The sequence below is a fragment of the Argopecten irradians genome, chromosome 6 (assembly GCF_041381155.1).
Source record: "Argopecten irradians isolate NY chromosome 6, Ai_NY, whole genome shotgun sequence".
Classification (NCBI taxonomy): domain Eukaryota; kingdom Metazoa; phylum Mollusca; class Bivalvia; order Pectinida; family Pectinidae; genus Argopecten; species Argopecten irradians.
The window spans coordinates 13,616,490-13,643,165 of NC_091139.1; the positions used below are offsets into that span (position 1 = coordinate 13,616,490).

A 26,676-nucleotide genomic window follows, 5' to 3' on the forward strand; every position below is an offset into this window, starting at 1 on the left:
CCGTTTTCATTTCACAGAATCCTGCATCTGTGTAACAAAATTATCCCTCATATACAGGACTGTTACTCAAATGCAGGACTATACTGCATATACGGGAGTGTCCTCAACCTGTTATACACAAATAAATAAAATGCTGGTATCCTCAGTAGATGTCGAACTAATAGGCCTTAACACAGATTTTTTTCATAAACCTACTATTATTGAACAAGGTGAGACACGCCGATACATCAACTCTTGAACGGAAGTTGACTCTTCAAGCGAGCCATTTTCAGGGCTCGAATTTCAGGCAGTTTTACTTGCGTTTGGAAGGATTTTTAAGTGAGAAGGATTCGTCACTGTCTGTTTACACTACTAAACACCACACAAGACGCCTATGAACCAGGAATAAAAAACATTCTCCTCAACAGATACTTGTCTTATCGAGTCAAACGAAACACTGATGTAAAGTTAATTAAATTTCACAACTTTTAGTACTTGCTATAAGGACGGAAGATTTAGAAGAAATGTCTTAAATTTTCGTTAAAAAAATATGACAGCTCATGAAATGACAGCACGCTTCAGAAAGTAAGACAGTAACCCTCGTACCCACAAGCTACATCAAAGGCTGTGCCGGTGGATATCAAAGGAAAATCAGTCGTTGCCCAACGTCGCGATCAGTGCACAAACACAAAAGCTCCTGCATCGTACTTGCCCAAAACCCAGTGTGACTTATCCTTCTCATATACGTCCTTGCTTTTTGCAAGTAAGCTTATAACAGAATAGCAAGTGAAAAAACTATGCACTGACTTGCTTATTAGCCCACCATCATCAGATGGTGGGCTATTCAAATCGCCCTGCGTCCGTGGTCCGTCGTCCGCCATCCGTGGTCCGTCGTCCGTCCGTAAACAATGCTTGTTATCACTATTTCTTAAAAACTGCTGCAGGGATTTTGTTCAAACTTCACATGGAGGGTCCCCTTGGTCCATATTTGTGCCATACAGATTTTGAGGCTGATCGGAAAAAACAAGATGGCCGCCAGGCAGCCATCTTTGATTTTGGCAGTTGAAGTTTGTTATCGATATTTCTTGAGAACTACCGAAGGGATTTTGTTCAAACTTCACATGGAGGTTACCCTTGGTCCCTAGTTGTGCCATACAGATTTTGAGGCTGATCGGAAAAACAAGATGGCCGCCAGACAGCCATCTTGGATTTTTATATTCAAAGTTTGTTATCGCTATTTCTCAGAAAGTATTGAATGGATCTTTCTCAAATTTCACATGTAGGTTCCCCTAGGGCCCTAGTTGTGCATATTGTGATTTTGGACCGATTGATCAACAAGATAGCCGCCAAGGAGTCATCTTGGATTTTGATAGTTGAAGTTTGTTACCGCTATTTCTCAAAAGGTACTGAAGCGATCTGTCTCAAATTTTATATGTAGTATGTTTGAAAAAGTTTTTGTCAGATATAGATCATTCTTTGGTGGGCGCCAAGATCCCTCTGGGATCTCTTGTTTTAGCAAGTGGTTTTTATCAGGGACAACTGTAAAAATGACAAAATGATCATGAAAAATTGTTTTAATAGAAATATGGGGACACAGTCCTTACTATAATGTTGTTGATGTATCTATATACATCTCGCATCATCATGCAAAAATAAATGATTTTATATTTCAAAACAGTAATTTAAATACGGAAATTTAATTACAAGTAAAAATTTAGTTCACTTGCTATTTTTAGCTATTGACGAAAAATGTAAAATTAGAGCACTGAGTTTTGGAAGAAGCAATCTGATTGGTCAATTAATTTAATTAACCCATCAGATTGCTCCTTGCAAAATTGCTTGCTTGAAAGATCAACTTCCGTTCCAGAGTTGATTCATCGTCCACTTCGTGTCCTGGTTCATATTTTAAAAAAAAACATAACTTCCTGACAAAAACCTGGCATGCATTGCAAAAATAGGATTCTTAATTGAGGTACATTTGTATATTGATTATGTGAGGGGACACTGTTTTCGTAAAATTTTGTCTAATTTCAAAGTAAATTGGAGGGGACCTACAACTTTCTTACTTGGAATATTTTTGATAGATATGTCATTTGAATTAACTAAAAAATGTTTTAACTTTCTTAAAATGAATTCAAACATTTTTAATGCAAGCGTACTCTCGCACTATTTTTTTTCCTTGTCTTTGTCGGGTGTGGAGTCTGTGTACATCCACTATGTGCAGATTCCAACTACACACGCGATACCGGAAGTCACTCTCTTATACCGTCTCATATATGTTTCTGGTTTGATAGATTTCGCTGTGATTTAGTGACACCTAGCTGCAACCTTTTACATGCAAAAGCTTATACTAAGAGATACCTGCCAGCGATGTTCTACTATAAATTAACAACAGTGACATTAGACAGTGTAAAACACATTCGTTTTGTGTAAACTTCAAGCGGCATATCATACAAACTCTTGCATCGGTCACGATATTCTAAGCATCTGAGTGACTATGGAAACTTCCGGAGCAATACAATATAAATCAGGTTTATATAGTCAATAAAAAGTGACGAAAAGAATAACTTTTACTGTAGTACCTACCAAAGACATTTACAGCGTTATTTAGCAGATTATATTTAATTTATTTTACATCATTCTAGGTCCTAGGTGTATCTTGCACTATTGCTTATAAACCCGTGACCATAGACCGCATTTGCTGCGTTTCAAATAAACATTTATAAAATAAGCCAGCCTTGCGTAAGAGAAACAGAATAAAATTATACAATATCAGTCTGGGTGCCTGAGCTTTAGATCTGATGTACCCCAGAAAGACATTCAAGCATGACACATGTGAGTCACCACGTTCACAGAGACTGGACAGTGCTGTACGTAGTGGACGAATATTTTGAACAGCGAAACAAGTCTATCGTATCAATATCAATAAAATCATAAACAAACACACAGAACACAATTAACAAAGTCCAAAGTAATTTCACATTTAAAGTTCTGATTAAGTAAAGGAAATTATTTATTACAATACATCAAAAACGTAAACCATCTCCTTGCAATAGTCCCAAGGGTAATGAGCGATAGATAGTGCTATGTACACCTGTTGCCGAGGATGATATTTCATATAGGCTTGTGGGTATATATCTACGGGTTATTTATTAAATATGTTACATTTTTAGCCCACCATCATCAGATGGTGGGCTATTCAAATCGCCTTCCGTCCGTGGTCCGTCGTCCGTCCGTCCTTCCGTCCATCCTTCCGTCCGTTAACAATTCTTGTTACCGCTATTTCTCAGAAAGTACTGAAGGGATCTTTCTCAAATTTCATATGTAGGTTCCCCTAGGACCCTAGTTGTGCATATTGCATTTTGGGACCGATCGGTCAACAAGATGGCCGACAGGCGGCCATCTTGGATTTTGATAGTTAAAGTTTGTTACCGCTATTTCTCAAAAAGTACTGAAGAGATCTTTCTCAAATTTCATATATAGGTTCCCTAGGGCCCTAGTTGTGTATGTTGCATTTTGGGACCGATCGGTGAACAAAATGGCCGACAGGCGGCCATCTTGGATTTTGATAGTTTTAGTTTGTTACCGCTATTTCTCAAAAAGTACTGAAGGGATCTTTCTCAAATTTCATATGTAGGTTCCCCTAGAACCCTAGTTGTGTATGTTGCATTTTGGGACCGATCGGTGAACAAAATGGCCGACAGGCGGCCATCTTGGATTTTGATAGTTTTAGTTTGTTACCGCTATTTCTCAAAAAGTACTGAAGGGATCTTTCTCAAATTTCATATGTAGGTTCCCCTAGAACCCTAGTTGTGCATATTGCATTTTGGGACCGATCGGTGAACAAGATGACCGACCGACGGCCATCTTGGATTTTGATAGTTAAAGTTTGTTATCGCTATTTCTCAGAAAGTACTGAAGGGATCTTTCTCAAATTCCAAGCATAGTTTCCCCTTGTACCCTAGTTGTGCATAGTACCTTTAAGGACTGCTCCATAATGCTTTTTGGGACTGATCGGTAAAAAAGATGGCCAACCGGCCGCCATCTTAGATTTCATTGTTGAAGTTTGTTACCACTTTTTCTTAGAAAGTACTATAGCGATCTGTCTCAAATTTTATATGTAGTGTGTTTGAAAAAGTTTGAAAAGCAGGGAAAAGATCCTCTTTCCATTGTCAGACATAAATCATTCTTTGGTGGGCGCCAAGATCCCTCTGGGATCTCTTGTTGTACATGCAAAATATCTCCAAGGCCTTATAGATCTATGCATATTGTACTGGTTTTAGAAAGTAGTTGGCAAGCACTTAATGTCTAACAGACATATTTCTAGGCACTTAGTAATACTTAGTAATAGTTTCTTTGAGAGTTTTTTTTTCTCATTTCTACAGGAGCAGTTCAATGCAGCTATTGCAGAAGATAAGTTAACACTTGTAGACTTTCATGCCACATGGTGTGGACCATGTAAGATGATTGCACCTAAAGTTGCGGTAAGTCCTATCTGAAGTTTCTCTCTCTTCCAAAGGCACCCTTAAACAATGTCACTTATAATTAACTGCTAATTAAAAGTAAGAAATTCACAAACAAAATCTTTATAAAGCTCACATCATCAATGTCATATCTTTTCAGAAAATACAATCGAAAAAAACATTTATTTTTTTGCTTATTTTTCATAGGAAATTAAAGTCTGGGTTAGTGAATTTTCAGCTGACTTGGTTAACTGCCTTACAATATTCACCAGATTTGATGGAATAACTCTTCATAGATTGGAAGATCAAATATATCTATGTCAAATTTACTATATTTTTAGTTTTTGAGTAATTTGATCATTTGTAATAATGTTAATGTCAGTTAGTATGAGATGGCCATTGAATTTCCTAAAAACCATATGCTTCTATCAAATAGGCTATAACTTCAGCTAGAATCAACATACTCTTCAAAGGGCGAGTGGGTTAGGAAAACACATTTTTTGAGTATTATTTGATCATTTTGTAATAGGAAGATGATGTCAAAATATTGTCAGAATTAAATACCATGGGTAGGGGGCCATGGCATTTTTTGAACTTAATCACACACAGGCTTAAACTTTAAAATCTTCTTCATTAAATACTGGAAATGGTAGTGAATCAAAGTAATCGGTCATAAAAAGGGCAGGTCCTACAGGTTTCCCCCTGGGGGCGAGGGGTAAGTTTTATTTACAGCATGACACTTCCAAATAGGCTACTAAAACTTCAAAAATCTTCTTCTGAAATTCTGGAACTGGTAGAATCAAATACTCTGCCAGTAGATTGAAAGGTCTTAAAGTCTTTACAAAAATTGTGAATTTTCATGGACCCTGGCGACTGGGGTCCCCATTACCCAATTTCCTGTATTCTGGGGATAGTTATATATAGGAAAAAACCACATTTATGAACATTTATTATTTGCATATTTTTCATAGGAAATTAGTCAAACTGGGTTAAGAATTATTAGTCATCCATATTGGTCCAGGAGCATCGGACCCACAGGGTCTCAGATTTCACAGATTTGATGGAACCAAATAATTCATTCATCTATACTTACACACTATTATAAACACTTCCCTATACTATACATGTCAGTTGTCTATTACACTATAACACTTCCCTATACTATACATGTCAGTTGTCTATTACACTATAAAACACTTCCCTATACTATACATGTCAGTTGTCTATTACACTACAACACTTCCCTATATTATACATGTCAGTTGTCTATTACACTACAACACTTCCCTATACTATACATGTCAGTTGTGTCTATTACACTATAACACTTCCCTATACTATACATGTCAGTTGTCTATTACACTATTACACTACAACACTTCCCTATACTATACATGTCAGTTGTCTATTATTACACTACAACACTTCCCTATACTATACATGTCAGTTGTCTATTACACTATAACACTTCCCTATACTATACATGTCAGTTGTCTATTACACTACAACACTTCCCTATACTATACATGTCAGTTGTCTATTACACTATAACACTTCCCTATACTATACATGTCAGTTGTCTATTACACTACAACACTTCCCTATACTATACATGTCAGTTGTCTATTACACTATAACACTTCCCTATACTATACATGTCAGTTGTCTATTACACTTCAAAACCTCCCTATACTATACATGTCAGTTGTCTATTACACTATAACACTTCCCTATACTATACATGTCAGTTGTCTATTACACTATAACAATTTCCTATACTATACATGTCAGTTGTCTATTACACTACAACACCTCCCTATACTATACATGTCAGTTGTCTATTACACTATAACACTTCCCTATACTATACATGTCAGTTGTCTATTACACTATAACACTTCCCTATAGGCTATACTATACATGTCAGTTGTCTATTACACTATAACACTTCCCTATACTATACATGTCAGTTGTCTATTACACTATAACACTTCCCTATACTATACATGTCAGTTGTCTATTACAAAAAAAAAACCAATATAACAATAGTTATAAAAAAATAAGGCCTTCCACTGCTAGGCATAAGTCTTAACTAAATTGGGAATTTTATCATAAATAAGAAAAAAAATTGTATTCAAGTGTTGTAAGAAGGATGGGTTCAGGGGTGGTGGGGGGGATCATGTCCCCATTGCCATGGTATTTTGACACCCCCCCCCCCCCTTCTAAAATGAAGTTAGTATACTCAAAGTCTTGTAAATAACACTTGATATTAACTGAAATCATAATATCATATAATAAAGAAAAGAAATAATTGGTGTGGAGAGGGGGGTCATTTCACCGGCATGGGCATGGTATTTTGACACACACACACACACACCCCCCTCCTCAAAAAAATGTCTTCCACTGTTAGCCATAGGTCTTAACTTAATCCCAATTTGGAGTTGATCATAAATGAGTTAAAAAAAACATGTGTTCAAGCTGTTGTTGTAAGTTTTAGAAGGGGGGTTCACTTTACCATGGGGGGGGGGTTCATTTCACCATAATGGTATTTTGACCCCGAGGTCATTCTACAATGGGGGTCAAAATACCATACTACACCGGTATTCATTTGATCAGTATTAATTATATATCACTCACTCATTCTCTCTAATCTTTCATACAAATGTGACAGTCTCCTACACATATAAATATGACAGTCTCCTACACATTTACACCCACCCTCTAATCTTGCATTCAAATATGACAGTCCCCTACACATTTACACCCACCCTCTAATCTTTCATACAAATATGACAGTCCCCTACACATTTACACCCACCCTCTAATCTTTCATACAAATATGACAGTCCCCTACACATTTACACCCACCCTCTAATCTTTCATACAAATATGACAGTCCCCTACACATTTACACCCACCCTCTAATCTTTCATACAAATATGACAGTCCCCTACACATTTACACCCACCCTCTAATCTTTCATACAAATATGACAGTCTCCTACACATTTACACCCACCCTTTCATACAACGACAATGTTTACATTTCCCACTGTCCAGGTTAAATGAAGTTTTCAAGTCCTGTCATTCATCTCACAACTGTGAATGAAAATTCTTACTGTCAACGCAATAATAGTGTGAACGGTTTCGGTTGATCACTACATCAGCCATCTGTCACTATTTCCTGGCAGGCTGACGCTACACTCTCGATAACTTGGTCTCAGGTGTTGGTCATGTTACCTCGACAGTGCCGGTAGGTGGCGCTGTTATGTCAAACACATATGTGTAAGTCTACACAGGTATTTCATGATAGCTGCAGCGACAAGCGACAACGATAACACATCTTTTTAACGAAACGTACCGTACATTACAAGACTCCTAGCAATATTACTGAAGTAGTTTACATATTGTAAAAATACATTAAGTATCTTCAGTAATTACCGTAGTCAAATCGGACATCAGTGTGGATTAGTTTTTGGCAAGCGTTGAAACATTACCATCGAGATATAGGAGACTGAAATGTAACCCAAAAAATATTAAACGTATGAATTAGGAAACCAGACTACACGTACAGAAGCTAAAAGTACTTTTACCATTCTGTGAGTTGGCTTTCGGTGATTTTTTAAACAAATGAAATATTGGTGGTTTTTTTTGAAAACCATGCTCATTTATCTACAGGAGTTGGTCTGCATACTCATTATTACTGTTTTGTCAGAGTACGACTGTCTGTATTGTTTGCAACACATTGTACTTCCAAACCACACTTCCGAGATGAAACACGTGTAACATTAACTAGATCGTGCTGCAGACAACTTTCTAAAAGTGATCTCCGGCTGTAATAAAAATTAACCGAACCAACAATATTCAAATGACAATGTACAGTCAATGTCAGTGCTTACTTGTTGCCAATTTAGACATAATATGTATTACAAGTAATGATCTTGATGTTAGTATCCATTTTAAACCTCTTTCTTCAGTTTTCTGTGACTTGTCTACAGCGTTATATTACTGTTAACTTTGATACTGGAACTGCCGGAAAAGGAGTAGGCCTAATATGCCATAACAACTGTATCGTAGTCTTTATTACGGAAAAGAACACTTGTATGACATCAAAATCTCAAATATCAAACTATTCAATGTTAACACTCTTATCAGATAATGATAACATATTTTAAAAGTTATCTTAAGCAAGGACGTATTGTACAGTTCGTGTTACGAACGCCAGATGCTTATTATTCTACTGTAGCTAATATGTTGCCTCGATCACTTGATTAATCAAATAAATATGACAAAAGCAATCAAATCAAGTTGTTGTACTGGTGTCAGGTCGTAAATATGAATAAGTGGGCACAACAACGGCTAACTCCTCATTGTATTTAACAACAGTACCGGGTTAACACACTCAACAAAGTCGTCCATTTTGACAGTAGCTCAGCTACTGACAAGCGTGTTTCCCACAACACGTGCGTGTGGCGTAACAGCGCCACGTGCCGGCACCGTCGAACATGACCAACACCTGAGACCAAGTTATCGAGAGTGTAGCGACAGCCTGCCAGGCAATAGCGACAGATGGCTGATGTAGTGATCAACTGAAACTGTTCACACTATAATTGCGTTGACAGTAAAGAAGTACGATTTTGCTTCAAACATTTATGTGGGGGGTTCCATCTGTTGTTGAATTCCGCACTAAAATTTGACCAAAACTTTCATAAAATTTCTCTCTTGGTTATCTCCCCTGTCAGAAACAGACTTAGGTAGCAGAAAACAGTAGATTTGGACAATCTATGAAATTAAGGTGCATGCCTTAGAAATATAGATATAGTCATTTAACTGTAAAAAATACCTGTACAAAAGTATATATATAATTAACTAGCACAACTTTTGCAATTACAATTTGATATTTTGATACAGATTTGGCCATATTCTGTGCTTATTCATGCATGTGAATTCCATGGTAACAACAAAAAAAATACCTGAAAAATTGCAAAATATCATGATTTTTAGCCCAAAATTGCAGAAAATTGTACTCAATTTTTTTCTTAAGACCTACCTTAAATTGAGCACTTCTATTACAATGGCAAAATAAGCCAATTTATTTCATAGGTCGATTAGGTGGATTTTTCAATATTTTTGCCTAAACCCGCGCCATGGATTTTCCTTCAAGTAAAGCTAGCATTTCCGGTCAAGACGCACTTCCGGAGGAGCCCAGAATTGTAATCTCTAACCCATTTTTGTTATGTTTATTTTTGAAAAAAATGAAACTTATATCAAACCCTCCATATTGGATGTACCAATTTCAGAATATATTTGATTTTTAATTGTTTATGCATGGCTCAAAACAGGGGCTCCCCACTTAATAAAAATATAGACCGTGGCCAGGCTGTTCTTCTCTGGTTTGCTACCTTAACAAATTCCAAAAGTTCCTTACAGATTTAATATATACATATATACATCAGAATCAAACAAAAATAAAATTTCTGGAAATCCCTTTTCGAGCACAAGATTTCAAAGAGAGGTTAATGTTTTGGAGCCAGCTGACATGTAAGTGATGCACCATTAATACCTAATCAGCTGGCTCCAAAACATTAACCTCTCTTTGAAATCTTGTGCTTGAAAGGGGATTTCAAGAAATTTTGGTTTTTGTTTGATTCTGCTGTTCTGCTATTTGGTTTGTCATGAAAAGAAATTCTGATGTTTAGTAATTCAATAATATGATTTCTAGTGATACTTTTTTTCAGGCAATGGCGGATGAGTTTAAAGATATTACATTTTTGAAAGTTGATGTGGACGTTGTAGAAGTAAGTATATATATCTGCACACTACTAAATGATTGTGGTGCAGGGATTTCAGCTTTTTAGCTCACCTGGCCCGAAGGGCCGGTGAGCTTATATCATGGCGCGGCGTCCGTCGTCTGTCGTCCGTCGTCCGTCCGTCCGTCTGTCTGTCCGTCAACATTTCCTTTAAATCGCTACTTGTCCTAGAGTTCTCCATGGATTGTAACCAAATTTGGCCACAACCATCCTTAGGGGAGGGGGAACAGAACTTGTATAAATTTTGGCTCTGACCCCCCGGGGGCAGGAGGGGCGGGGCCCAATAGGGGAATTAGAGGTAAATCCTATAAATCGCTACTAGTCATAGAGTTCTGCATGGATTGTAACCAAATTTGGCCACAAACATCCTTAGGGGAGGGGGAACAGAACTTGTATAAATTTTGGCTCTGACCCCCCGGGGGCAGGAGGGGCGGGGCCCAATAGGGGAATTAGAGGTAAATCCTATAAATCGCTACTTGTCCTAGAGTTCTGCATGGAATGTAACCAAATTTAGCCACAAACATCCTTGGGGGAAGGGGAACAGAACTTGTATAAATTTTGGCTCTGGTCCCTCGGGGGCAGGAGGGGCGGGGCCCAATAGGGGAAATAGAGGTAAATCCTTTAAATCGCTACTAGTCATAGAGTTCTAAATGGAATGTAACCAAATTTGGCCACAAACATCCTTGGGGGAAGGGGAACAGAACTTGTATAAATTTTGGCTCTGACCCCCCGGGGGCAGGAGGGGCGGGGCCCAATAGGGGAATTAGAGGTAAATCCTTTAAATCGCTACTAGTCATAGAGTTCTGTATGGAATGTAACCAAATTTGGCCACAAACATCCTTGGGGGAAGAGGAACAGAACTTGTATAAATTTTGGCTCTGGTCCCCCGGGGGCAGGAGGGGCGGGGCCCAATAGGCGAAATAGAGGTAAATCCTTTAAATCGCTACTAGTCATAGAGTTCTGCATGGAATGTAACCAAATTTTGCCACGAAAATCCTTGGGGGAAGGGGAACAGAACTTGTATAAATTTTGGCTCTGGCCCCAACGGGGGCAGGAGGGGCTGAGCCCAATAGGGGAAATAGAGGTAAATCCTTTAAATCGCTACTAGTCATGGAGTTCTACATGGATTGTAACCAAATTTGGCCACAAACATCCTTGGGGGGAGGGGAACAGAACTTGTATAAATTTTGGCTCTGACACCCCGGGGGCAGGAGGGGCGGGGCCCAATAGGGGAAATATAGGTAAATCCTTTAAATCGCTACTTGTCATAGAGTTCTGAATGGAATGTAACAAAATTTGGCCACAAACATCCTTGGGGGAAGGGGAACAGAACTTGTATAAATTTTGGCTCTGACCCCTCGGGGGAAGGAGGGGCGGGGCCCAATAGGGGAAATAGAGGTAAATCCTTTAAATCGCTACTAGTCATAGAGTTCTACATGGATTGTAACCAAATTTGGCCACAAACATCCTTGGGGGAAGGGGAACAGAACTTGTATAAATTTTGGCTCTGACCCCCCGGGGGCAGGAGGGGCGGGGCCCAATAGGGGAAATAGAGGTAAATCCTTTAAATCGCTACTTGTCATAGAGTTCTACATGGATTGTAACCAAATTTGGCCAGAAACATCCTTGGGGGAAGGGGAACAGAACTTGTATAAATTTTGGCTCTGACCCCCCGGGGGCTGGAGGGGCGGGGCCCAATAGGGGAAATAGAGGTAAATCCTTTAAATCGCTACTTGTCATAGAGTTCTGAATGGAATGTAACCAAATTTGGCCACAAACATCCTTGGGGGTAGGAGAACAGAACTTGTATAAATTTTGGCTCTGACCCCCAGGGGGCAGGAGGGGCAGGGCCCAATAGGGGAAATAGAGGTAAATTCTATCAATCGCTACTTGTCCTAGAGTTCTACATGGATTGTAACCAAATTTGGCCACAAACATCCGTGGGGGTAGGGGAACAGAACTTGTATAAATTTTGGCTCTGACCCCCCGGGGGCAGGAGGGGCGGGGCCCAATAGGGGAAATAGAGGTAAATCCTTTAAATCACTTCTTCTCATAGAGTTCTGCATGGATTGTAACCAAATTTGGCCAGAAACATCCTTGGGGGAAGGGGAACAGAACTTGTATAAATTTTGGCTCTGACCCCCCGGGGGCAGGAGGGGCGGGGCCCAATATGGGAAATAGAGGTAAATCCTTTAAATCGCTACTTGTCATAGAGTTCTACATGGATTGTAACCAAATTTGGCCACAAACATCCGTGGGGGAAGGGGAACAGAACTTGTATAAATTTTGGCTCTGACCCCCCGGGGGCAGGAGGGGCGGGGCCCAATATGGGAAATAGAGGTAAATCCTTTAATTCGCTATTAGTCATAGAGTTCTACATCGATTGTAACTAAATTTTGCCACAAACATCCTTGGGGGAAGGGGAACAGAACTTGTATACATTTTGGCTCTGACCCCCCGGGGGCAGGAGGGGCGGGGCCCAATAGGGGAAATAGAGGTAAATCCTTTAAATCGCTACTTGTCATAGAGTTCTACATGGATTGTAACCAAATTTGGCCACAAACATCCGTGGGGGAAGGGGAACAGAACTTGTATAAATTTTGGCTCTGGCCCCCCGGGGGCAGGAGGGGTGGGGCCCAATAGGGGAAATAGAGGTAAATCCTTTAATTCGCTACTAGTCATAGAGTTCTGCATGGAATGTAACCAAATTTGGCCAGAAATATCCTTGGGAGAATAAAAACTGAGTTTGTATAAATTTTGGCTCTGGTCCCCGGGGCAGGAGGGGCGGGGCCCAATAGGGGAATTATAGGTAAATTCTTTAAATTGCTACTTAATTGTCCAAGAGTTTTGTATGGATTGTAACTAAATTTGGCCACAAACATCCTTGGGGGTAGGAGAACAGAACTTGTATAAATTTTGGCTCTGATCCCCCGGGGGCTGGAGGGGTAGGGCCCAATAGGGGAAATAGAGGTAAATCCTTTAAATCACTTCTTCTCATAGAGTTTTGCATGGATTGTAACCAAATTTGGCCAGAAATATCCTTGGGGGAAGGGGAACAGAACTTGTATAAATTTTGGCTCTGATCCCCCGGGGGTAGGAGAGGTGGGGCCCAATAGGGGAAATAGAGGTAAATATTAAAATTCCTTCAGAAAAGAAACAATGAACCTGTATTCAGAAAATTATTTGGCATTACAAACCAGGTGAGCGATACAGGCCCTCTGGGCCTCTTGTTTTGGACGTACATTTGGTCTACCGCGCTTAACCGGTATATCAGTGTTGTACCATATGATAATGTCAAACTGTAGAGGGTTTTTTTTTTACAATATTTTTTCCATCATTTTAGTATCATAATTAATTAATTTGATATAATTAAAATGTCATGTAAACAAACAACCAGGCAGTTCTATTTATTTTCCTTTCCAATTGTATGAAGTCATGCATCGCTTCAAAAGTTTCGTTATCATTCAATAAGATTCTGGAGTCCGTCAAATGTTTGTAACTAAAGTTAATGTGTATAATGTTGGGCCTTAGATACAAACCTTTGTGTGACATTGAAAATAATAGTCTTGGGCCTTATAAAAATCTGTGCATTTTTGGAGGGGGTAATAATGCTTGCTATATACATTTTACATTTTTAGGTCACTTGAGACTTCTATTCTAATCGCCTAATCGTTCTTAAACAATTTACATTTTCGACTTTTTCTCAAAAACTGCAGAAGCAATTTCAATGAAATTTTGCACAAACCTTCTAAGGCATATAAGCCCCTTCCCCCCCAGGGGGCTGTGGGAGGGGCCAAAGGGGGTAAAATTGACTAAATTTCAAAAATCTTCTCCACTCACAGATGTGGTAAAATGAAATACTCTTCATAGTTTTATGAATTATTTTTATGAATTATATGACCCTGGAGTTTCAGGTTTCCCCCCTGGGGAGGGGGTTAAGTTAACTATAGTTTATATAGTGAAAACACATTTTGGAGCATTATTTGTAATTTTGTATATTTATAATAGAAAATTAGTCAAATGTTGTCAGAATTATCCCTATGAGATGGCCATTGAATCCTTTTAACACACTTTCCATGACTGACTCCCAGGAGTCTTAGGGGCGGGACCAAAAGGGGTCAAATAGGCTAAAACTTCAAAAATCTTCTTTTCTGAAATTCTGAAACTGGTAGAATCAAATACTCTTCATAGATGGAGAGGTCTTAAGGTCTGTTACAAAATGTGAATTATATGACCCGGGGTCTCATGTTTCCCCGGGAGAGGGTCACGTTTACTATAGTTTTATATAGGAAAAACACATTTATGAATGTTATTTGCTTATTTTTCATAGGAAATTAGTCAAACTGGTTTAGAATTTTTAGCCTGAGATAGCATTTTATCGTCATATCCATATTGGTCCTGGCGGACTCTCAGGGGTGTTAGGGGCGGGGCCAAATAGGCCAAAACTTCAAAAATCTTCTTCTGAATTCACAGATTTGATGGAACCAGATACTCTTCATAAATTGGAAGGTATTAAGGCCCTTTACAAAATGTGTGAATTTCATGGCCCTGGGATCTTAGATTTTCCCCTCGGGAGGTAGTCAAATTTACTATAGTTTATATAGAAAAAAAAACACATTTATGAACATTATTTGCTTAGTTTTTAGCTCATTTGGGCCAGGTGAGCTTATGTCATGGCGCGGCGTCTGTCCGTCGTCGTCGTCCGTCTGTCCGTCAACATTTCCTTTAAATCGCTACTAGTCAAAGAGTTCTGCGCATGGATTGTAACCAAATTTGGCCACAAACATCCTTGGGGGAGGGGGAACAGAACTTGTATAAATTTTGGCTCTGACCCCCCGGGGGCAGGAGGGGCGGGGCCCAATAGGGAAAATAGAGGTAAATCCTTTAAATCGGTACTTGTCCTAGAGTTCTGCATGGATTGTAACCAAAATTAGCCACAAACATCCTTATTGGAAGGGGAACAGAACTTGTATAAATTTTGCCTCTGGTCCCCCAGGGCCGGAGGGGCGGGGCCCAATAGGGGAAATAGAGGTAAATCCTTTAAATCTCTACTAGTCATAGAGTTCTACATGAATTGTAACCTAATTTGGCCACAAACATCCTTGGGGGAAGGGGAAACAAACTTGTATAAATTTTGGCTCTGACCCCCCGGGGGCAAGAGGGGCGGGGCCCAATAGGGGAAATAGAGGTAAATCCTTTAAATCGCTACTAGTCATACAGTTCTACATGGATTCTTACCAAATTTGGCCACAAACATTCTTGGGGGAAGGGGAACAGAACTTGTATAAATTTTGGCTCTGGCCCCCCGGGGGCAGGAGGGGCGGGGCCCAATAGGGGAAATAGAGGTAAATCCTTTAAATCGCTACTAGTCATACAGTTCTACATGGATTCTTACCAAATTTGGCCACAAACATTCTTGGGGGAAGGGGAACAGAACTTGTATAAATTTTGGTCTGGTCCCCCGGGGGCAGGAGGGGCGGGGCCCAATATTGGAAATGGAGGTAAATCCTTTAAATCGCTACTAGTCATAGAGTTCTGCATGGATTCTAACCAAATTTGGCTACAAACATCCTTTGGGGAAGGGGAACAAAACTTGTATAAATTTTGGCTCTGGTCCCCCGGGGGCAGGAAGGGCGGGGCCCAATAGGGGAAATAGAGGTAAATCCTTTAAATCGCTACTTGTCATTGAGTTCTAAATGGAATGTAACCAAATTTGGCCACAAACATCCTTTGGGGAAGGGGAACAGAACTTGTATAAATTTTGGCTCTGGTCCCCCGGGGGCAGGAGGGGCGGGGCCCAATAGGGGAAATAGAGGTAAATCCTTTAAATCGCTACTAGTCATACAGTTCTACATTGATTGTAACCAAATTTGGCCACAAACATCCGTAGGGGAAGGGAAACAGAACTTGTATAAATTTTGGCTCTGGCCCCCCCGGGGGCTGGAGGGGTGGGGCCCAATAGGGGAAATAGAGGTAAATTCTATAAATCGCTACTTGTCTTAGAGTTCTGCATGGATTGTATTCAAAATTAGCCACAAACATCCTTGGGGGAAGGGTTACAGAACTTGTATAAATTTTGGCTCTGATCCCCCTGGGGGCAGGAGGGGCGGGGGCCCAATAGGGGAAATAGAGGTAAATCCTTTAAATCGCTACTAGTCATACAGTACTACATGGATTGTAACCAAATTTGGCCACAAACATCCTTAGGGGAAGGGGAACAGAACTTGTATAAATTTTGGCTCTGGCCCCCGGGGCAGGAGGGGCGGGGCCCAATAGGGGAAATAGAGGTAAATCCTTTAAATCGCTACTAGTCATAGAGTTCTGAATGTATGTACCAAATTTAGCCACAAACATTCTTGGGGGAAGGGGAACAGAACTTGTGTAAATTTTGGCTCTGGCCCCCCGGGGGCAGGAGGAGCGGGGCCCAATATGGGAAATAGAGGTAAATCCTTTAAATCGCTACTTGTCCTAGAGTTCTGCATGGATTGTAACCAAATTTGGCCACAAACATTCTTTGGGGAAGGGGAACAGAACTTGTATCGATTTTGGCTCTGGTCCCCTGGGGGCAGGAAGGGCGGGACCCAATAGGGGAAATAGAGGTAAATCCTTTAAATCGCTACTAGTCATTGAGTTCTGAATGGAATGTAACCAAATTTAGCCACAAACATCCTTTGGGGAAGGGGAACAGAACTTGTATAAATTTTGGCTCTGGTCCCCTGGGGGCAGGAGGGGGGGGGCCCACTAGGGGAAATAGAGGTAAATCCTTTAAATCGCTACTAGTCATACAGTTCTACATGGATTGTAACCAAATTTGGCCACAAACATTCGTAGGGGAAGGGGAACAGAACTTGTATAAATTTTGGCTCTTGCCCCCCGGGGGCTGTAGGGGTCGGGCCCAATAGGGGAAATAGAGGTAAATTCTATAAATCGCTACTTGTCTTAGAGTTCTGCATGGATTGTATTCAAAATTAGCCACAAACATCCTTGGGGGAAGGGTAACAGAACTTGTATAAATTTTGGTTCTGATCCCCCAGGGGCAGGAGGGGCGGGGCCCAATAGGGGAAATAGAGGTAAATCCTTTATATTGCTACTAGTCATAGAGTTCTGAATGGAATGTAACCAAATTTAGCCACAAACATCCTTGGGGGAAGGGTAACAGAATTTGTATAAATTTTGGTTCTGATCCCCCAGGGGCAGGAGGGGCGGGGCCCAATAGGGAAATAGAGGTAAATCCTTTAAATCGCTACTAGTCATACAGTTCTACATGGATTCTTACCAAATTTGGCCACAAACATCCTTGGGGGAAGGGGAACAGAACTTGTATAAATTTTGGCTCTGGCCTCCTGGGGGCAGGAGGGGCAGGGCCCAATAGCGGAATTAGAGGTAAATCCTTTAAATCGCTACTAGTCATAGAGTTCAGAATGGAATGTAACCAAATTTAGCCACAAACATTCTTGGGGGAAGGGGAACAAAACTTGTATAAATTTTGGCTCTGACCCCCAGGGGACAAGAGGGGCGGGGCCCAATAGGGGAAATAGAGGTAAATCCTTTAAATGGCTACTAGTCATAGAGTTCTGAATGGAATGTAACCAAATTTCGCCACAAACATCCTTGGGGGAAGGGGAACAGAACTTGTATAAATTTTGGCTCTGACCCCCTGGGGGCAGGAGGGGTGGGGCCCAATAGGGGATTTAGAGGTTAATATTAAAATTCCTTCAGAAAAGAAACAATGACCCTGTATTCAGAACATTACTTGGCATTACAAACCAGGTGAGTGATACAGGCCCTCTGGGCCTCTTGTAATAGAAACTGAGTCAAACTGGGTTAGAATTATTAGCCTGAATTAGCATTTTAACACCATATCCATATAGGTCCTGAATGACCCCAGGAAAAGTCGGTCAAAATGTACACCAGTACATTACAATGGATACCATAGATCTTAACCCAAACACATGAACAAACACGACGAAAAATTACGTTGTTAGATACATATAACGCTACTGTACAGTATGAACTCCCCGTAAGTCGATAGAAATGGCCAATAACTTATGAACAAAACATCCTCAAAACTTTTGCTTAATAAGTGAAACAAAGCAACAACAAATTTTTAATACAGTGATTGAATGTATACATTGTAAAAAATCAAATAGTACACAACATGATCAAACATATTGTACCATAGAGTCGTGTTTGAACATCAAAGATCCGCTGGCTCCGCCTACTTCTCAATGTTGTCGGCGATCTTGTCAGTCAGGGGGCAATCAGCCGGGCTGCCAATGCTTCAGCCAATCAGTGCCTTCGTAACATGCCATCTAAAAACTAACCTACTGCCTCAGTTACCAGCCTACTACATCAGCTACCAGCCAACGTGTCTCTCGAGTGAATGAATGTAAACAGGAACACATGCTGTAACGGCGCTGTAAATGATATAGGAAAAACACATTTGTTTATCATTATTTGCAGGTATTTAATTTTCGTAAGAAATTAGACTTAAAGTCCAATGTGTTTGGAAATTTAAGTATGGAATGGAAATTAAATATTTTGGCCAAAAGGCACTCGACTGACCCATGAGGCCATTCTTTGATAGTCCTTATTGTCCATACCATATCAACATCACAGTAAATGAGACTTGAGCATAATTATGGTACATGTTCCAAAACAAATACTGGTGGATGCTTCACTGGTGTTTGAATTATTTTATGGAATGATCGTAGTACATGCAGGACTTTCTAGACCCCCAAAACAGCTGAAAATGATTTATTGTAATTTAGAATATGGGTCCAAAAAAGTTAGGTGTGTAGATATTTGTGAGATCACGAGGCGAGGTAGCGAGATTGCAAAGCAAGGTTGGCAATCTAGATCCTGATCTTGCCTCTCCACCTAGCTCGCTGCCTCGCTTCGCGATCTCACAACCTCGACTTGGAAGTCGAGGTTGAGAGATTGCACGGTCCTCCTAACCGGCCACCATAGGGAACAGAGTTTGGGCTCTGACCACCAGTAGTAAGATGGGCGGGGCCCAATAGGGGAAATAGAAGTAAATTGTTTAAATTGCTACTTGTCATAGAGTTCTGCATGGAATGTTAACAAATTTGGCTAGAAACATCCTTGGTGGAAGGGGAACAGAGTTTTATAAATTTTGGCTCTGACCCCACGGGGGAAATAGTGGTAACTCCTTTAAATCTCTACTATATAGTCATAGAGTTCTGCATGGATTGTAACCCAATTTGGTCCGTTACATCTCCTGTGGAAGGGGAACAGAATATGTATAGATTTTGGCTCTGACTCCTGGAGCAGAAAGAGTAGGGCCCAACAGGGAATTTAGAGGTTAATCTTTAAATTCCTTCAGAAAAGAAACAATGATCCTGTATTCAGAACATTACTTGGCATTACAAACCAGGTGAGCAATACAGGCTCTCTGGGCCTCTTGAATGGTTATATGATATATATAGTGTAGAAAACAAGTTCTTGTCAATTAAATCCAGTCCGGATCGTGATGATCGATATTCAGTTCACTTCTCCAAATCGAACCCTCTCTAAACCATCCAAAATTCTATGCACTGATCATGATTGGTTTAGGAAAGTTCCATTGTATGTAGACTGTTACGAATATTAGACTTCCATAATAAAAAGACCAAGTCGGCAAATTGTGAATGAATCAAAATATTTGACTGATGTAACATTTTGGCGGGTACATATGACAAATAACAGTCTTGGAGAATTAAGTTCTCCACAAGAACTCTGGTATTACTGGTATTAACCAGATAACCAGTATTTGTTTCATTGCCATATAATGAAATTAATATAATAAATCTACTTTGTGAAAATTCCTTGAAAAGACTTGAAAATGATATTGGTTACAGAACCAGTACTGGTAATAAAACCAAAACAGGTATAACTAAAATTTTACAAATATTGGTTATATATGGTTTTTATCCAAATGACAAAATCACATTTTATCCATGGTCTGTCCTTCCATCCGTCCATATTCTGTCTGTCAACATTTCATTTAAATCACTACTAGTCCTAGACGTCTGCATAGATTGAAACCAAATTTGGCCCAAAAATATTCTTTGGGGAAAAGGAACAGAGTTTGTATAAATTTTGGCTCTGATCCCCCAGGCAGGAGGGTCGTGGCTCAATAGGGTATAAAATATATAGGTAAATCCTTTAAATTACTACTAGTCCTAGAGTTCTGCATGGATTGTACAACCAAATTTGGCCCAGAAATATCCTTAGGGGAAGGATAACAAAAAATTTATCAATTTTGGCTTTGACCCCCTGGAGCAGAAAGGATGGGGCCCAATAGGGGAATTAGAGGTAAATATTCAAATTCCCTTGGAAAAGAAACAATGAACCTGTATTCAGAACATTACTTGGCATTGCAAACCAGGTGAGTGATACAGGCCCTATGGGCTTCTTGTTCAGGAAGTACTGAAGGGATCTGTCTCCAATTTCACATGTAAATTTGCGTAGACCCTTAGTTGTGCATATTGCATTTTAGAACCAATTAATCAACAAGATGGCCGACAGGCAGCCATCTTGGATTTTGATTGTTAGCTCACCTGGTCCAAAGGACCGAGGTGAGCTTATGGGATACCGCAGCGTCCGGCGTCCGGCGTCCGTCAACAATCGACTTCTTCTCCATAACCGCTGGTCAGATTTCAACAAAATTTGACTGGTAGCATCCTTATGGGCTACTAACTGAAAATTGTACAAATGATGGGGCTGACCCCCCGGGGGCCTGAGGGGCGGGGTCAAATGGGGTCAGTTTGGCTATTTCCATATAAACGACTTCTTCTCTGAAACTGAGCATGAGATAGCACTCATAATGCAATTGTAGTATCGTTATAGGGTGGGGATTCAAAATTGTACAAATGATGGGGCTAACCCCCGGGGGGCCTGAGGGGCGGGGTCAAAAGGGGCCAATTTGGCTATTTCCGTATAAACGACTTCTTCTCTGCAACTAAGCATGGTATAGCACCCATAATGCAATGGTAGCATCCTTGTAGGTGGGGATTCCAAATTGAGCAAATGATAGGGCTGACCCCCTGGGGGCCTGAGGGGCGGGGTCAAAAGTGGTCAATTTCCATATAAATGACTTTTTCTCTGCAACTTAACATGGGATTGCGCTCATAATGCAATGGTTACATCCTTATAGGGTTTGGATTCAAAATTTTGCAAATGATGGGGACCCCCAGGGGCCTGAAGGGTGGGGTCAAAAGGGGTCAATTTGGCTATTTCCATATAAACGACTTCTTCTCTGCAACTAAGAATGGAAGAGCACTTATAATGCAATGGTAGCATCCTAATAGGGTTGGGATTTGAAATTGTACAAATGATAGGGCTGACCCCCGGGGCCTTAAACGGCAATAGATGCGAGGTCAAAAAGGTCAATTAGGCTACTATTTTCATATAAATTTCTTTGTCTCTGAACTATGTATTGGATAGCATCATTGTATGGTTGTGATTCAAAATTAAACTTTGGGAGTCAATTTTGCTTATTTTTCTAATTGTCAGAGTATTGTGATAATTACTAACAAAAAACCAGGTGAGCGATACAGGCCCTCTGGGCCTCTTGTTGAAGTTTGTAATTGCTATTTCTCAGAAAGTACTGAAGGGAGCTGTCCAAAATTTCATATGTAGGTTCCTCTAGGGTCCTTCTTGTACATGTGTATATTGCATTTTGGGACTGATCGGTCATCAACGTGGCTGCCAGGGCCATTTTGGTAGTTACAGTTTAAAAAGCAGAGAAAAGATCCCTCTTTCCACTGTCAGACATAGATCATTCTTTGGTGGGCACCAAGATCCCTCTGGGATCTCTTGTTGTTAATATATATTTACCAAAAATAAGTGGTATCTAAATTTATTAATTTACCAGAATAGGAAAAGTTCCGGGAAAAGTCCTAATATGCTAATGAAAGATGAGACAAATTCTCCCTGGCAGTAATTTGATTAATGAAGTAGAATATGGTGAATTCATCATTTGGATAAACGTCTTTAGATTTATAAAATATCTTTAAACAGAAACATCTTGAGTCTGGTTTTGCCATTGGTAGAAACGCTTAGTCTTAGACGAATCTTCTAAAACCATTCTGTGCTTCTTATTCTGATTAAAGATAATCAGATAAGGTTTTACAAAATAGGCACACACGGAAAAACGTTACAAGACTAACATCGGAAAGATCTTGGGCGAGTTCGAAAATCGGCTTGACTTGACTGCTACTGATGGAGTTATTGCCCTTCACAGTAATAATTATTATTGGACCTTGTGAACACAATAATTTATGCACCGAGCTTCATGAAACTTTGTATGTATACTAGCATTGGAAAGATCTGGTACAAGTTTGAAGATCGGCTTGATTTGGCCCGTAACTTACGGAGTTATTACCCTTTGCACTTCTAATTATTATTGGATCTTCATTGTGTACATTATAACTTGAGTAAATATTCACCAAAATAAGGGGCACCTTTCATTTGACCGATAAAATTCACTGAATGAATGAATGATAGGTAAAGCATAAGTTGCCTCACTATTACACTAACACTTATCCTATCCTTTGTTACTGTTTTTCAGGATGTTGCTGCAAAGTGTGGAATATCTGCAATGCCAACGTTCCAACTTTTTAGAAAAGGAGAAAAGGTATGTTCAGCATACCACATGTCACTACATGTGCATAAACAGTTTTAACAAATATTCAATTGCAAAATCTGATACTTTTTGTTTCAGGATTCGTATTGTTGCTAGTCTCTGTATTTTACACCAGAACCCAGTTTTTAGCCCACCATCATCAGATGGTGGGCTATTCAAATCGCCCTGCGTCCGTCGTCCGTCATCCGTCCGTAAACAATGCTTGTTATCACTATTTCTTAAAAACTGCTGCAGGGATTTTGTTTAAACTTCACATGGAGGGTCCCCTTGGTCCATATTTGTGCCATACAGATTTTGAGGCTGATGGGGAAAACAAGATGGCCGCCAGGCAGTCATCTTTGATTTTGGCAGTTGAAGTTTGTTATCGATATTTCTTAAGAACTACTGAAGGGATTTTGTTCAAACTTCACATGGAGGTTACCCTTGGTCCCTTGTTGTGCCATACAGATTTTGAGGCTGATCGGAAAAACAAGATGGCCGCCAGGCAGCCATCTTTGATTTTGGCAGTTGAAGTTTGTTATTGATATTTCTTGAGAACTACTGAAGGGATTTTGTTCAAACTTCACATGGAGGGTCCCCTTGGTCCATATTTGTGCCATACAGATTTTGCGGCTGATCGGAAAAACAAGATGGCCGCCAGGCAGCCATCTTTGATTTTGGCAGTTGAAGTTTGTTATCGATATTTCTTGAGAACTACTGAAGGGTTTTTGTTCAAACTTCACATGGAGGTTACCCTTGGTCCCTAGTTGTGCCATACAGATTTTGAGGCTAATCGGAAAAAACAAGATGGCCGCCAGGCAGCCATCTTTGATTTTGGCAGTTGAAGTTTGTTATCGATATTTCTTGAGAACTTTTGAAGGAATTTTGTTCAAACTTCACATGACGGTTACCCTTGGTCCCTAGTTGTGCCATACAGATTTTGAGGCTGATAGGAAAAACAAGATGGCCGCCTGGCGGCCATCTTGGATTTTGATAGTTAAGGTTTGATATCCCCATTTCTCAAAAAGTGCTGAAGGGATCTGTCTCAAATTTCATATGTAGGTTCCCCTAGGGACCTAGTTGTGCATATTGCATTTTGGGACCGATCGGTTAACAAGATGGCCGCCAGGCAGCCATCTTGGATATTGTTATTCAAAGTTTGTTATCGCTATTTCTCAGAAAGTACTGAAGGGATCTGTCTCAAAATTTATATGTAGGTTCCCCTAGGGCCCTAGTTGTGCATATTGTGATTTGGGACCGATCGGTCAAGAAAATTGCTGCCAGGCAGCCATCTTGGATTTTTAGGTCATCTGACCGAAGGTCAGGATGACCTATTGTCATCGTGTTTCGTCCGTCGCCGTGCGCTGTGCGCCGTCCGCCGTGCGTCGTGCGTAAGACTATTTATACAAAAGCCTACTCCTCCTTCATCCTTGGATGGATTTCATCCATATTTGGTTTGAAGCATCATTAGGGAAGGACAATCATATTTTATATAAATGAGCCTGGTCCGACCCCTAGGGGCTGAGGGGTGGGGCACCAAAAGCGCAAATTTTCTTAATTTTAGCTTTAAAAACCTACTCCTCCTCCATCCTTGGATGGATTTCATCCATATTTGGTTTGAAACATCATTGGGGAAGGACAATCATATTTTATATATTTGAGATAGGTCTGACCCCTAGGGGCTGAGGGGTGGGGCCCCAAAAGGGCGAATTTTCTTATTTTAAGCTTTAAAATCCTACTCCTCCTTCATCATTGGATGGATTTCATCCATATTTGATGTGAAACATTATTGATGAAGGACAATCATATTTTATATAAATGAGCTTGGTCCGACCCCTAGGAGCTGAATGGTGGGGCCCCCAAAGGGTTAATTTTCTTAATTTTAGCTTTAAAAACCTACTCCTCCTTCATCCTTGGATGGATTTCATCCATATTTGGTGTGAAACATCATTTGGGATGGACAATCATATTTTGTATAAATGAGCCTGGTCCGACCCCTAGGGGCTGAGGGGTGGGGCCCCAAAAAGGCAAATTTTCTTAATTTTAGTTTAAAAATCCTACTTCTCCTTCATCTTGGATGGATTTCATCTATATTTGGTGTGAAACATTATTTGGGACGGACAATCATATTTTATATAAATGAGCGTGGTCCAACTCCTAGGGGCTGAGGGGTGGGGCCCCCAAAGGGCAAATTTTCTTAATTTTAGCTTTAAAATCCTACTCCTCCTTCATCCTTGGATGGATTTCATCTATATTTAGTGTAAAACATTATTGGGGAAGGATTATCATATTTGATGTAAATGAGCGTGGTCCAACCCCTAGGGGCTGAGGGGTGGAGCCCCAAATGGGCAAATTTTCTTAATTTTAGCTTTAAAATCCTACTCCTCCTTCATCCTTGGATGGATTTCATCCATATTTGATGTGATACATCATTGGGGACGGACAATCAAATTTGATATAAATGAGCCTGGTCCGACCCCTAGGGGCTGAGAGGTGGGGCCCCAAATGGGGAAATTTTCTTAATTTTAGCTTTAAAATCTTTCTCCTCCTTCATCCTTGGATGGATTTCATCCATATTTGTTGTGAAACATCATTGGGGAAGGACAAACATATTATAAATGAGCCTGGTCCGACCCCTAGGGGCTGAGGGGTGGGGCCCGAAATGGGGAAATTTTCTTAATTTTAGCTTTAAAAAATCCTACTCCTCCTCCATCCTTGGATGAATTTTATCCATATTTGGTGTGAAACATCATTGGGGAAACACAATTATATTTTATATAAATAAGTCTGGTTTGAACCCTAGGAACTGAGGGGTGGGGCCCCAAAAGGGCAAATTTTCTTAATTTTAGCTGGCTCACTTCCTGTTTTTAAGGTTTCAGTCTCTGATCTCAATGAAAATTGGTCTATAGGGGTTTTAATTGATGCCGAACAACATGCAAACATTTTCGTAAAGATTTTGGTATTCCAAGATGGCCGCTGGCCCACTTCCTGTTTTAAGGTTTCAGTCTCCGATCTCAATGAAAATTGGTCTATAGGGGTTTTAATTGATGTCAAACAACATGCAAACATTTTCTTAAAGATTTTGGTATTCCAAGATGGCCGCTGGCCCACTTCCTGTTTTAAGGTTTCAGTCTCCGATCTCAATGAAAATTGGTCTATAGTGGTTTTAATTGATTCAGAAGGGGGAACTTTTAGTAAGGACAATCATATTTTATAAAGGACCGAGGTAAGACCCATGGGGATAGTATGACCGAGGTCCAAAATGGGAGCTTTGCTGAAATTTGGCTTTAAAATCTGACTCCTCCTTATATTAATCCTTGAATGGGTTTCGACCATATTTGGATGAAGGGCTACCAAGTTTGTTCAACAAATGACATTTACCTATTTCAGAAACTTACTTATTCAACTAAGGAGTTCCTTGTATTGTTTATATTAATCGTTAACCAATACTTTATACTGTGACTTTGTTGTTTTGTGCCATGAGTCAGATGACCGTTAAGGCCCATGGGCCTCTTGTTATATTCAAAGTTTGTTATCGCTATTTCTCAGAAAGTATTGAATGGATCTTTCTCAAATTTCACATGTAGGTTCCCCTAGGGCCCTAGTTGTGCATATTTTGATTTGGGACCGATTGATCTACAAGATGGCCGCCAAGGAGTCATCTTGGATTTTGATAGTTGAAGTTTGTTACCGCTTAGTTGAAGTTTGTTACCGCTATTTCACAAAAGGTACTGAAGCGATCTGTCTCAAATTTTATATGTAGTATGTTTGAAAAAGTTTAAAAAGTAGAGAAAAGA

At 40.1% G+C, this 26,676-nt stretch overlaps 1 protein-coding gene across 1 annotated transcript in view; it reads left to right on the plus strand.

Moving 5' to 3' along the window:
• The window catches only part of LOC138325048 (uncharacterized), a 33,934-nt gene that overhangs the window by 2,118 nt on the left and 5,140 nt on the right, over nt 1-26,676 (plus strand). The window contains exons 2-4 of the mRNA XM_069270407.1: nt 4,365-4,463; nt 10,180-10,239; nt 22,826-22,891. Of these exons, the coding sequence (XP_069126508.1) occupies nt 4,365-4,463; nt 10,180-10,239; nt 22,826-22,891 (225 nt within the window). The remainder of the gene's footprint in view (nt 1-4,364; nt 4,464-10,179; nt 10,240-22,825; nt 22,892-26,676) is intronic.